The 14,047-nt window shown below is 53.0% G+C and overlaps 1 protein-coding gene across 2 annotated transcripts; it reads left to right on the top strand.

Moving 5' to 3' along the window:
• Positions 1-309: 309 nt before the first annotated feature.
• LOC140900690 (E3 ubiquitin-protein ligase TRIM58-like) lies at positions 310-10,487 on the top strand. 2 transcript variants are annotated; one of them, XM_073318333.1, is made up of 6 exons: positions 310-809; positions 2,308-2,403; positions 4,746-4,976; positions 7,449-7,471; positions 7,576-7,676; positions 9,131-10,487. In XM_073318333.1, exons 1-6 carry the CDS (start codon positions 381-383, stop codon positions 9,223-9,225), a joined length of 975 nt encoding a protein of 324 aa, XP_073174434.1. In that variant the 5' UTR covers positions 310-380; the 3' UTR covers positions 9,226-10,487. The 2 variants fall into 2 exon arrangements, with proteins under 2 accessions (XP_073174434.1, XP_073174435.1); XM_073318334.1 differs by lacking the exon at positions 7,449-7,471 and having other exon boundaries at positions 9,131-9,219.
• Positions 10,488-14,047: the final 3,560 nt, after the last annotated feature.

The raw sequence follows: 14,047 nt of genomic DNA, 5'->3' as shown, positions 1-14,047 counted from the left end.
CCAGGGATGGGGTGAGGCAGAAATCCATTAATCTGGTTTGCGGCTATCCGGCTGGTGAACTGCTCTTGACTTAGCTGGACAAGCATTGAAGCCTAAACTCCCTGCATTGCCAGAGCTGTTTCCCTTCTGATGCCTTTGCGAATCTGGAGAGGAAATTCCCAGCAATAAAACCCACTGAGGGCTTCCAAGGGGGAAATTGCAATCAAAAACAAATCCGCAGTGCTCAGCAGCTTCTAGTCCCTCCCCCACTCCCCAGTGCCCGTCCCTCCCTGTTCCAGCCCCTCCTGCTGCAACCCTGCTAGAGAAAGCCAGGAAGGAGGAACTCCTGTTGCTGACTGGTTGGCAGCCCTGCAAGTGGAAATATTCTGAATGCAGCAGCCATGGCCTCAGGAAATAACCTGATGGAGAAGCTCCAAGACGAAGTGTCCTGCTCCATCTGCCTGGAGTATCTGAGGGACCCTGTGACCATCGACTGCGGGCACAACTTCTGCTGTGTGTGCATCACTGACTATTGCGAGAGGTGGGAGGGCTCCACAACTGAGGTGTTCTTCTGCCCTCAGTGCAGAGGAGGGTTCCTTCAGACCACGTTTAGGCCCAACAGGCAGCTGGCGAACATTGTGGAGGGCATTGAGCAGTTGGCACTGCAGCCAGGCAAGGAACCCAAGGAGAAGCTGTGTGAGAAGCATGGCAAGAAGCTGCGTCTCTTCTGCGAGGATGATGGGGAGGCCATTTGCCTGGTGTGCGACAAGTCCCGGGTGCACCGCTCCCACACTGTGATCCCCATCGAGGAGGCTGCCCAGGACTACAAGGTAGGAGCAGTGACAAGCATCCAACTAGCCAGAGCCATGAGAGGGGTCGGGGCTGTTGGGCAAAGCTCCAGGGATGTGCTCCACCCCCATTCCCAGTCCCCTGAGTTCTGGGCTCTTAGGAGCCTGGGCTGTGGTTCCTGCCTGGGGTTTTAGACAGGGAAGGTGCCTGTCTCTGACCTAAGCCCTGGGCCCTGGTTAGGGGGTCCCATCTGTAGCCATGGAGTTCTCCATTCTCCAGAGCCCATGAACAGAGTTCTCTCAGCCAGAGAGGGCATCCACAGAGCAGCTGTGAGGGGCTCTCTCCCCAACACAGAGCTTCCCAGGCTGCGACCCCACCCCCTGCTTGAGCAGGTTGGGCACCCAGCCCAAGAGCATGTGAACAAACTGATGGAGGACATGGTTCTACACTGCTACTGGCCCTGGAGCTGGGCCCCTCACCACTGCTGCCACAGAGCTGGGCACTGGCTGTCTGCCCCCTTACCACTGCCTTGTGAAGCCAGGCTCTGGCCTCCCCCTCACTGCTGCCCTCCAGAGATGAGCTCCATCTGGCCTCCCCCTCACCGCCGCCCCCTGGAGGCGAGCCCTGTCTAGCCACCCCCTCACTACCACTCCCTGGAGGCGAGCCCCGTCTAGCCACCCCCTCACCACTGATCACCGGAGACAAGCATTGTTTATCTTCCCCCTCACTGTGGTGCTGGAACAATTTGTATAGTGAGTCATTGAGCCACACTGTAAACCCTGTATAAAATGGAAACCACTTTAAGCCAGGGGTGCTGCCGCACCCCAGCACCCGCAGTTCCAGCACCTATGACTCCCTCCCTGGAGACGGGCCTCATCTGGCCTCCCCCTCACCACTGCTACCTGGAGGTGAGTCCTGTCTGGCCTCCGCCTCACTGCTGCCCCCTGGCGGGGAGCCCCGTCTATCTGACCCTTCACTGCTGCCTCCCAACCCAGAGCCGGGCCCCATCTAGCTGACCCCTCACTGCTGCCCCCCCGGCAGAGCCAGACCCTAGGTGGCTGTGCACTCACCACTGTCCCCTGGAGCCGAGCCTGAGCCCTTGTTTTGGAATGGATAACTGCCGAGAAGAGGGGAGCAGGACCCCTGCCCAGTCACCTGTGACAGCCCTGGGGTGCCAGCCTCTCTGCTTCTTCCCCTGACTAGTTCAATGGTCGCTATGGGAGTGAAGGATGCTGTGAGGGACCCATGCCCTTACCCAATGCTCCACAGGTCGAGGAGCGGTTCTCTGTAGCCATTGGAGCCCCATTTCGGAATCCTTCTTTGAGCCCCCCAGTAGAATGGATTACCTAGGGAGGTGGTGGAATCTCCAAGGCCCGGCTTGACAAAGCCCTGGCTAGGATGATTTAGTTGGGGTTGGTCCTGCTTAGAGCAGAGGGTTGGACTAGATGACTCCCTGAGGTCTCTTCCAACCCTGACATTCTATGATTCTATAATTCTAAGTGGGCACTGGGAGGATTCAGCCCCATTTTCTCCCCACAGATGAAACTGCAGGAAGCTCTGGATCTTTTGAGACAAGTGATGGGAGAGATTGCAAAGCTCCAGGCCCAAGAGGGGAAGAAAACCGCCCAGTGGAAGGCAGGTGTCGTGAGTGTGATCCCACCACAGCCTCCCCTGTGCCATGGGACTGGGTGCCCCAAGCAATAGCATGAGGGTCTGGCACATTTGCTAAGGGGGGACATTCACACTGAGTACCTGATTTTTTGCTCACATTGGTTTTACTTCAATTTAACTCCAGTGGCTCCTGATTTTTCCCTGTGTAACTGAGATCAGAATCAGGCCCCAAGACTATAATGGAGCATCCCGGTGGGACACGAGTGGAAAATTCCCTCCAGAGGGGACTATGACATAAGTCTGGCAGAGCGGGGGAGGGCACCGTTGCTGCATTGTTCCCAGGAGAAGAGCATACAGCAGAATGACATCACAGTCACACTCCTCAGCCTCTGCTGCCAGCCTGAGGCTAGCTTACCTCAATCACAACAGTTTATCATAATGGGCCCCTCTGGCAAGGTGTGAGGCCTGCTTGGAATGTGTGTGTCCCCCAAACCCAGCTCTGTTAATAGTTGGAGCCCCCCACATTTTGCAAATGAATCTGTTTCCCCAGTATCCTGGAAACTGATTGAGTCACTTTCAAACTGTCCTGCCCAGGCAGTTGTGCAAGCCCTGCCCATTGCACAATCCGAGGGACCAGGAAGTGCTGTGTCACCGCAGAGTCTGAGCAGCTCTTGTACTGGGCTTGCTCCCAGCTCTGCTCCGTCCGAGGGGGGGCAGGGCCCAGCTTCGTGGTGCATGGCTCAGTCTGACTCCCTGCCATGGCGTTTCTGAGGCGTTCCTGGCCCTGTTGGCATGGCATGGAACCAAAGTACTGCTGCACCAGGCCAGCCGGATAGGCTTAGCCAGAGCCAGCCCATTAGTTACACATAGCTGGGAGGGGCTTTGTAGAGCCCATGGCACACTGCAGTGGGGACTGCATGGCTCAAGGGCTGATGATAGGATATGGAGTCTTTCACCCCTTTCCAGGTCCAATCCAGCAGTGACTGAAAGTTGTTGCTGGCTGATGATCTCTCTAGTGACTCATGGACTGAGTTTGGGGCGGTTCTCAGTCCACTTGCCAGCAGACAAATGTCCACGACACAAAAATACCCACACCTGCAACTGACATCAATTGGCATCTTGTTGGCAAACAAACAAGGGAGGGTAGATCTCAACCTTTCAATCCCGCCCACAGGTTGCATAATGTGTGTGTGGGGGAAGGCGGGGCGCAGGGGGATGTGCACTGCCCCTGCCCATGTAGAGTGGACCTTACCTCTGGCTGGTTCATCAGGCTGCGGAGCTCGTGGCTGTGCAATCACTGTGCTCCATTATCCTTTGGCTGGCATTCCCTCCTGCCCTGCTGTGGGGCCGAGGTGGCATGCCAGTGCAGATGAGCCCAGAGGAGTCTGTGTGCCCAGAGCTGGAACTGCAGGAACTGTGTGCCGAGCAGGAGCCATTCCTGCCCACTGCCTGTGTAGCCTCACCCACTGGAGCTGACCAAACAGCCATTTTCTGTGGGAAAACCTCTAGCACAAACAATTTCCACCAGCGCCATTAATAGCTCAAGAATAGAGGGTGGGGAGGGTTGAGGCTAAGGGGCATGGTGGCATGATGGCAGGGACAAGTGGGGATGACAGAATGAATGGAGGGGCACCCTAGGGGCAAGGGGGACAACAGCAGGGACAAAGGGGCAGTTTGTTACAGTGTGCTAGGAGCATATTATTATAGCATGAAACAGGGGTGGCCAAGCTTACCGGCCCTCTGACCCACATACGACAATCTTCAGAAGTTCAAGAGCTGGGGCCCGGTGCTCGGGGCTTCGGGCCCGGTGCTCGGGGCTTCAGCCCCACAGGAGGTGCCTGCCGGGGTTTGGGGCTTCAGCCCCACTCCTGCTGAAGCCCTGAGACCCCCATCCCTGCTGTGCAGAAACCTCTACCCCACCATCCCACTGCAAGGCAGAGGTCCCAAGCTCCCTGCTGAAGTCTGGTAGGTGGAGAATGGGGGAGCGGGGGGAATGTGGGGAGGCTCTGTGAGCCACACTTTAATGCTAAAAGAGCCACATGCGGCTCATGAACCAATTTGGCCACCCCTGGCATAAAAGATCCCACAGGGCCCAACCCTTCTCCTTTAAACCCCCAGCAAATGGGCCATGGTTCCCAACCCACAACCTTTAGACCACCAGTAAATGGCCTGTGCCCAACCCACCACCTACAGATCCCCAGGAAACAGCCTGTGAGGCCCAACCCACCTCCTCTAGATCCTCCCAGTAAACAGCCCACCAGCCTACTACCTACTACCCCATAACCCTCAGCAAACTGCCCTGTTGTCAAATTTGGCCTTACCCCACTGGGGTTCCTTCCTCCCTCACATGGTTTCTGCCCCTGCAGGAGAAGGTGAGGGAGCAGAAAAAGCTCATTGTAGCTGAGTTTGCCAAGCGCCATCGGGCTCTAGAAGAGGAAGAGCAGCTGCTTGTGTGCAGGCTGGAGGAGGAGGAGGAGGAGACTCTGCAGAAGCTTCGGGGGAATGCGGCGTTCCTGGTAGAGCAGAGCTCTAGCCTGGCCCAGCTGATAACGGAGATCGAGCAGAAGTGCCAGCAGCCAGCCACTGACCTGCTCAAGGTGAGAGCCCCTCTCATGGTGTGATGAGCTTCCTCCGGGTGCCATATGGGACTGGGATACCACTGAGCCCGCCTGTCCCACCAGCTTGGGTTCCCCTTACTCTGTGCTGCTGTGACAGGCTCTCAAGCCCCCTTCCAGCACACACACAGGTAGGAACACACCCAGCGGCGGTTATATTCACCCAGATGCTGAGATCTGCTCTGCCTGGGACGCTCAGCTAGGGAATTGCCCAGCACTCAAATGTACAACGCCTCTGGAGTGTAGACCCAAAATTGTATCATCTTGCGCTGCACAGAGAACTGTACAGCGTAAGCTCATTGAAATCTGCTCCCTCCCACAATGTGGAGTAAGATATGCACAGCTTTTTGCCCCCCACCCCAGTTATGAATTCCACAAACTGGTTTTAGAGAAAATAAAATAAAAACGAGTTTATTAAGTGATTATAAGGGATAGCAAACAGATCAAAGCAGATTACCTAACAAATGAAACCAACACACAAGCTAAGTTTAATATACTAAAGAAACTGGTTTTAACTAGCAAATTCTCACCCTAAAGGTTGTTTTAGGCAGATTGCAGAGGTTCTTGAAGGCAAGCTGCTCTTGCTTTCATCTTAAAACTCCAAGTATTTCTTTCACAGGCCAGACACCCGCTAACCTGGGTTCAGTCATTTCTTCCCCAGTTCAGTCTTAGGTGATTACAGCAGTCATGTTTGGCATAGGCGCCGACTCCATGGGTGCTGCGGGGCTGGAGTACTCACAGGGTAAAAATTAGCAGGTGCTCAGCACCCACCGGCAGCCAAGCTCCCCTCGCCCCGCCTCCTCCCTCTCTCCCAAGTGCGCCGTGTCCCTGCTCCTCCCCCTCCCTCCCAGTGCTTCCTGCCGCCTGGCTGCCCACTCACTGTGGGGAGGTTTGTAACAGGGAAGGGGAGCAGCCACTGGAGCAGCCTCCCAAGGCCCTTTTGGGGCATAGGTGCTGACTTCTGCTCCTGCCGGTGGGTGCTCAACCCCCCTCTGCCCCCAGCCCCACCCCGACTCCACCCCTTCCATGAGGCCCCGCCTCTGCCCTGCCCCCATTCCAACTCCTTCCCCGAAGTCCCTGCCCCAACTCCACCCCCTCCCTGCCCCTATTCCGACTCCTTCCCCAAATCCCTGCCCTGGCCCTGCTTCTTCCCTGCCTCCTTCCCTGAGCGCACCACGTTCTCACTCCTCCTCTCCCCCCCCCCAGAGCGGCCAAACAGCTGTTTGGTGGCAGCTGGATGGGAAGTGCTGGGAGGTAGGTGGAGGAACGGGGACGCAGCGCGCTCAGGGGAGTAGGCGGAGGAGGAAGTGGGACAGGGGGGAGGGGAGCTTGGCTGCCGGTGGGTGCGGAGCACCCACTAATTTTTCCCCATGGGTGCTCCAGCCTCGGAGCACCCATGGAGTTGGTGCCTATGCTTTGGGGTCACTGTGGGGAGCCTCTGACCTGGGCGATGCTGGATGGTCAGAATGGTACCTCCTGGCTGTGACCTCTGTGGGTCTAAGAACGTTTAATTTTCAGTAACACCCCCGGTCTCATGGGCCGTTTTCAGCTACTTCAAGCCAGCCAGCTGCCAGTCCCAAGGGACCTTCCTGCTTGCTTAGCATCGGAGTGACTCAATGAGACCATTGGTTGGGAGGATCAGTAACACTTTGTGTTCCAGCAATACCATTGGAAATCCTGAGACTCCCGAGACTCTTTCTGCGCTCGCTGGAGACCGCCCCCCATACCTCCTGATTAAGTCCAGTTTCAGAAAGGCATGATCTGCTGAGGCCACAACAAGGCACAGTGCTGTGCAAGACAGGGCTGGGAGCTGGGTTGCTGCAGTTGGTGCTTCACGCTGCAGTTAAGAGCCCTCTCTCTCAGTGGCACTTATCTGGCTGCCCTGGTGTCAGAGCCTCACAGTCTTCAATGCATTTATCCTCACACACCCTGTGAATAAGGCAGTGCTGTTATCCCCATTGTACAGACACTGAGGGCCAGAGAGACTCAGTGATTCACCCAAGCAGTGAATGGCTGAGCCAGAAACTGAACTTCAATTTCCTGAGCCCAAGGCTGGTACCCTGACCACTCACCATCCATCCCCTGGTGGCTGTTTTCTACCAGGTACATTTCCAAGCCTCTTTGCAAGAGAAGAAGAAACTGAATGTTTTAAAAAATGAAAGTCGAGCTTCTTCTTTATGTTCCCAGGCCCAGATTTTTCAAGGTATTTAAGGTATTGAAATCAGTGGGAGTTAGGCACCTAAATACCATGGAGGATCTGGGTCCCAGGCCCTGTACATTAGGGAAGTCCTTAGCCATGGGCTTCCTTGGGCTGCAAAGGCTGGAAGAGTGAGAGAGAGAGATGAATCTGGAGAAGGCAGGATGCTGGACTGGCTGGGCAAAGATCTGGCTTGGCATTGAAAATCCTCACTAAGAGGAAGACCTTTAATTGCTTTGTGTTTTCTCTCCCTTTAGGATGTGAAAAGCACGTTGATCAGGTAGGAGAGACATTTCAGGTCCCCATTGTGTTCCTGTTAGAGGCATCATAGATGGGCCCTATGGCTGGCTGTTGTATGCTAAATAGCTAACGTCTTCTCCTTAGGAGCCACAGTGTGAAGCTTCAGGAGCCAGAGGCCGTTCACATGGAGCTACAGGATTCCTATGAGGTCCCCAGGGTGATGGAAACACTGCAGAAATACGGAGGTAAAGGAGGGCAGATACAAAGGGGGCAACCAGGAGCTGGGCATGGCAGTCTATGGGAAGGGAATGCAGGGGAGCTCAGGGGGCTGTGTGATTTGGGGTTCATGGACAGGGGTGAAAGTAAAATTGATCTCTTACCATTACGGGGGGGGGCGTGGCTTCAGCCCCCACCAGAAGGGCTGGGGTCTTGGGCAGAAGGGGTGGGCCTGGGGCTTAGCATCCCCCAGCCCATCTGCGCTGCCTGGCCTGCGCTGCCCGGGGCTCCGGCCACTGATGTGGAGCCTGGACCCTTTTAAATCGCCAGCCCCGGGGCGGCTGCTCCTTTTGTGCCCCCCCCCCCCCCCCCCCCGCCGCCGTCGGTGGCCCAGGGAGATGGAAAAGGGGAGACGACATTAAAGTGTTGCCACGGCAGCGCTTTAAGCAGGGTCCTTTGCCGCGGCAGCGCTTTAACGTCGCTGCCCCTTTTGTGCCCCCCCCCCCGTTGGCAGTCCTGATGGGGGGGCGCAAAAGGGGCCGCCAATGGGGGCGCAAAAGGGGCAACAACGTTAAAGCACTGCCATGGCAGCGCTTTAAGCAGGGTCCGTTAAAGTGGTGCCATGGCAGCGCTTTAAAGTCAGCTGTAAGGGCTGGTACCGGCAGTCACTTTTTACCGGTGTGCCGTACCTGCCCTACCACCTTACTTTCACCCCTGCACATGGGTCTCTGGGTCAAAGGCTTGAGCCCCCAGAACAAAATGCTCAGGTGAAGGTTTATTTAGTGTGTCGATGAAAGGGGCAGAGGCCCGGGGAGGAAATACAGGGCCAGAGAAGAACCACAAGTGCCAAGCACAGAAGTGTGTGTGTGTGTGTGTGAGAGAGAGAGCATGTGTGCTTGTGGGTGTGACTGCATATATGAGTGTGTGTGTGTGTATTAGACAGATGTGTAGCTCATCAGCTCTGCTCGCAGGGCCTGTGTGCATCTCCTAGATCTGCCTGCAGTTTTATGCTTGGACAGAGCCCCAAATCCAGAGCAAAACCATCATGATTTGCCTGGATCCAGGGCCAATCTGGGTTCCCCCACCTACCTCAGCCAGGGATTTTCAGAGAAGAAGCTCCTAAGCCCAGGAGACATAGGGCTGATTAGCCCCTACTGGAGCCAGGAGGCGCAACAGTGTCCTTTGTACAGTAGCTGAGGTCCCAGGTGCAGACCCCTCACTGCCCAATGCAGCCCTCCTGCCCAGAAACCAATCCAGCTGTGCTGTGTGGAATCCCCTATGTAGATGCCCGGCTGGTGGGTCATTCTCACATGCTCAGAGTCACGATTTGGCAATTTGGGATTGAGGAGGATTTTGCCCACATCAGACTGGCAGATACCTGATGGGTGGGGCAGGTGTTCCCCTTCCTCTGCAGCAGGGAGCAGGGATCACCTGCTGGGATCATCTGGGCAGATCCTACCTAATTAATTTCCTGCCCTGGCAGGGACCTTGGGCATTGGCAACACCTCGGTCTCTTCTCTTCTCTGCCTGTGGCCTACAACAATGGAGTCTCCTGGGGACTGGAATGCTTTGGTCTGACTGAAATCATTGGGCTGTTTTAGACATGTTCTTAGTGTCCAAACTGAGAAATAAAATCTCCCTTTGTATAAACAGTGTGGTTGTGTTCTCTGCTTCCAGAAGAGGCAGACCTTTAATTGCTTTTGTGACCATGTCGATGGCCTGACAAGTGCCCCAGTGCACTTCTGAAAAGTGCATTTCCTATCTACTCTTCCTACCCAACAAAGATGGTTTGGGTGGAATGAACCCTTCATTGCCTATGAGGAGTGATTAATAAGACTGGGACTTTTCAGCTTGGAAAAGAGACGACTAAGGGGAGATATGATAGAGGTCTATAAAATCATGACTGGTGAGGAGAAAGTGAATAAGGAAGTGTTATTTACTCCTTTTCATAACACAAGAACTAAGGGTCACCAAGTGAAATTATGAGGCAGCAGGTTTAAAACAAACAAAAGGAAGTATTTCTTCACACAACAGTCAACCTGTGGAACTCCTTGCCAGAGAATGTTGTGAAGGCCAAGACTATAACGGTGTTCAAAAGAACTAGGTAAGTTCATGGAGCATAGATCTTAAGAGGCATAAGAACAGCCACCAACAACTATTAGCCAGGATGGGCAGGGATGGCATCCCGAACCTCTGTTTGCCAGAAGCTGGGAATGAGCGATAAGGGATGGATCACTTGATGATTACTGGTTCTGTTAATTCCCTCTGGGGCACCTGACATTGGCCACTGACAGAAGACAGGATACTGGGACAGATGGACCACTGATCTGACCGAGTATGGCCGTTCTTATGCCTCCTAAGATCTAGTGGCCCCTTATAGCCTGACCTAGTTATCACAGCCCAAAAATTTCAATGTTACCCCCATATCAAGCCGAGTAACCTGTTTGACTAAAGCATCTTCCAAAAGGCCTCCAGGCTGGATTTGAAGACCCAGCCCAAGAGAAGGATAATCGATCCCCTTCCCCTGTGTCTGTCTGCTTTCACCTTCAGATACAGCTTCTTGCTCTAACTTTCTCCTCTAGACTGAAGAGCCTTTTAGATCCCAGTATTTCTCCCAAGGGAGGTACTCCGATACCTCTCAATTGTGTTGATAAACTGAACAGCCTGAGCTCCCTGGGTCTCACTGGAAGGCACTGAAGGCATTCTCCAGCCCTTGAACCATTTCTAAACCCCTTTCTGCACCCTCCTTAATTTTTCAACACTTATTTAAATTAGGGCTCTCAGTTAATTGCAGTTAAGTCCCACAATTAATTGCAATTAAGTGCACTGTTAAACAATAGAATGCCAATTGTAACATATTAAATATTTTGGATGTTTTCCTACACTTTCAAATATATCAATTTCAATTACAACATAATACAAAGTAAACAGCACTCTATTATTTTTTATTACAAATATTTGCTTTGTAAAAATGATGGAAAAAATAGTATTTTTCTATTCACCTCATACAGGTACTGTACTGCAATCTCTTTCTCATAAAAGTGCAACTTACAAATGTTATTGGGGTTTTTTGTTGCATAATTGCACACAAAAACAAAACAATGAAAAACTTTAGACCCTACAAGTCCACTCAGTCCTACTTCTTATTCAGCCAATTGCTAAGAGAAAGAAGTTTGTTTACATTTACAAGAGATATTGCTGCCCACTTCTTAAATACAGTGTCACCTGAAAGTGAAAACAGGCATTCAAATGGCATTGTTGTAGATGTCTGTGATGCTCTGTACCTCAGAGGAACATCCTACATCCCCATGTTCATCTTTATAAAATGATTACGTGGTATCCAATGCAAAGTTTGTCATGTTGGGTGTCTTCAGAAGGCTCAGAATGCACTGAGCATGTTTGTTAGAGTAATGTTATATTAAGGTTATAATTTCATGTTTCTAGTTATGCGGCTGAAAATGTATCCTCATGGCTTAAAGCAAGCCCGTGCAAAAACATGAACAGAGAGGCAGTTCGCACCTTGTGAGGGCAAGGATGGGACCAGCCCAGCCCAGCCTCACAGGAACAATGGATACTAGCTCAGGCAGCAACAAAATAATCTGTTAGACCAGGGATCTCAAACTCAAATCACCAGGAGGGCCACATGAGGACTAGTACATTGGCCCGAGGGCTGCATCACTGACAGCCCCCCTCTTCCACAAGGCCCCGCCCCTTCCCAACCCCCATTCCAACCCCTTCCCTGAATCCCCACCCCTGCCTCGCCTCTTCTCCGCCTCTTCCTCCGAGTGCACAGCTCCCTGCTCCTCCCCACTCCCTTCAGGAAAGCGCTAAGCACCACCAAACAGCTGTTTGGCGGCAGGAAGCACCTGGAGGTAAGCAGAGGAGCAGGGATGCGGTGTGCTGGGGGGAGGAGGAGCGGCAGGAGGGGAGCTTGGCGGGCTGCAGGAAATAACTGGGGGAGCAGGGCGGGGAGCTTGGTGGGTTGCATTAAATAAACCTACAAGCCGCGTGTTTGAGACCCCTGTGTTAGACCCTGGAGGGAGTCACCCCCTTCCTTTGTGCAGTTTGGGACTTCAATGAGGTAATGCTCACTTGACTCTGAAGATGGCAGGAGGAAAGAAAGGACATGGCAAAATATCTCTCCCTTTTATCATGCTCTCTGTCTTCCACCAACGTTGACAGACACCACCAAGCAACTGAAGAGCTGACCAAAGAGGAGAGCCTGAATGAAAAGTAATCAGCCAGCCTGTGGTGAGAAGCATCTAGGTTTGTAAGGACATTGAAAGTGTTAAGATCAGCTTAGGATGCGTTTTACTTTTATTTCATTTGACCAAATCTGATTTTGTTATGCTTTAACTTGTAATCACTTAAATCTAGCTTTATAGTTAATAAATCTGTTCCTTTATTCTACCTGAATCAGTGCATTTGGTTTGCAGTGTGTCCGGAACTCGCCTTGGCAGAATAAGTATGGTACCTATCAATTCCTTTGTTAAATTGATGAACCCATATAAGCTTGCAGCGTCCAGCGGGCATAACTGGACAAGGCAAGAAGGAGGTTCCTAGGGTTGTGTCTGGGCCCGGAGATATTGGCTCGTGTCATTCAGTTGCACAATCCAAGGAGCAGCTTCCATGCCACAGGCTATGTGTGAACAGCCCCGGAGTGGGGGTTGTCACAGCAGAGCGGGGTAAGGCTGGCTCCCAGAGTCAAGGATTGGAATGACCTAGCAGATCACTGTTCCAGATAACCCCAGGGGAACGTCACAGGCTTCCACTCTTCCCTAAAGGTAAGTCCTATGCCCTCAGTGCCTCAGACTGAGCCTCTGGGCTCCAGCATGCCTGCTTCATACCGTGGGCTCTGCCCAAGGGCTCCAAGTGAAATAGAATCCTCTTCAGACCCTGCCCTTGGCAGGGATCGTTGCACCTCAGCAAGTCTTTGTCGTAACACCAGGCAGCCTTTTCAAAAGAGGTCAGAGCTTCTTGTGTGTTGGAACACAACAGCAGGAAGCCTTATGGTAGCACAGCGAAGCCATGGTAAAGAAAGGTCAGAATTCAGGCAGGCCGCTGTTATGGTGCTACCTAGCCAAGCTCCTCTCTCTGTGTCAGTCCCCTGGGACAGCTAGTATGTCTCTCCAAAGGCCAGCTTAGATCTGTGTGTACAGCACCTTTGGTCACATGAAGTGTCATTTTGATGGGCAACTGAAATCCCAGGACATGGTGCTGCTGAATCTGTACAAGCGCATCTTCCCTAAATGGACTTATGACCCGCACATGCTGGAGCTGGTACCGTGGGTGAGAAATGAACAGCAGCTCCCTGTGCAGGAGGTGGAGATGGAATAACCCTCCAGGCTTAGCATGGCTGCTGTGGTTCGCACCTTCTGCACCCCACATGGGTGCCTGGGTGTTCCAAGCCCCGTGAGAACTAGGGAGAACTGCTCTGGACTTGTTAATGCTGTGTCTTTCCTGGGGTTTGTGTCCAGCATTCACGCTGGCTACTGCAGCATTAGATCTGGCTCACAACTGCCAATGCCCTGGCCACCAATGTTAGTTTATTTTAATGGCAAATATATCTTCACTTTAATTAAAGTCCAAGTCCCCAGCTTTCTTGCGGGGGGCAGAGGGGGTGGCTGGATCGAGTTATTGTGCACAGGGTATTGTGCACATTGGGCCTGCAGGCTTTGTTCATTCCCTCCTGCCAGGCTAGAAGCTCCTGAAGGTGCATGAGGGATTGTGTGTTTTGCCCCCTCCCCTGCCATGTGTGTGTAACTTGAGAACATAGAAACATAGGCTGCCATATGGGGTCAGACCAGTGGTCCATCTCGCCCAGCATCCCTGGCAATGTGGGCATCATAGTGCTAATGGGGCAGGTTCATGCGGTGGAACGCCAATTCTGGGCTCGGGAAACAAGCACAGACTGGTGGGACCGCATAGTGTTGCAGGTCTGGGACGATTCCCAGTGTCTGCAAAACTTTCGCATGCGTAAGGGGACTTTCATGGAACTTTGTGACTTGCTTTCCCCTGCCCTGAGGCGCAATAATACCAAGATGAGAGCAGCCCTCACATTTGAGAAGCGAGTGGCAATAGCCCTGTGGAAGCTTGCAATGCCAGACAACTACCGGTGAGTCGGGAATCAATCTGGAGTGAGCAAATCTACTGTGGGGGCTGCTGTGATGCAAGTAGCCAACGCAAACAAAGATCTGCTGATATCAAGGGTAGTGACCCTGGGAAATGTGCAGGTCATAGTGGATGGCTTTGCTGCAATGGGATTTCCTAACTGTGGTGGGGCCATAGACGGAACCCATATCCCTATCTTGGCACCAGAGCACCAAGCCGGCGAGTACATAAACCACAAGGGGTACTTTTCGATAGTGCTGCAAGCTCTGGTGGATCACAAGGGACGTTT

This window comes from Lepidochelys kempii, chromosome 20 (genome assembly GCF_965140265.1).
Source record: "Lepidochelys kempii isolate rLepKem1 chromosome 20, rLepKem1.hap2, whole genome shotgun sequence".
Lineage (NCBI taxonomy): Eukaryota > Metazoa > Chordata > Testudines > Cheloniidae > Lepidochelys > Lepidochelys kempii.
This window is presented reverse-complemented; position numbering and strand designations above follow the sequence as displayed.

What these genes read in the sequence shown, in the direction of transcription:
- LOC140900690 (XM_073318333.1), top strand. Translation starts at nt 381, where the DNA reads ATGGCCTCAGGAAATAACCTGATGGAGAAGCTCCAAGACGAAGTGTCC. An exon ending in AGAAAACCGCCCAGTGGAAG is followed by an intron (nt 2,404 to 4,745) that starts GCAGGTGTCGTG and finishes CTGCCCCTGCAG; the next exon opens with GAGAAGGTGAGGGAGCAGAA. An exon ending in AACACTGCAGAAATACGGAG is followed by an intron (nt 7,677 to 9,130) that starts GTAAAGGAGGGC and finishes CTGCCCTGGCAG; the next exon opens with GGACCTTGGGCATTGGCAAC.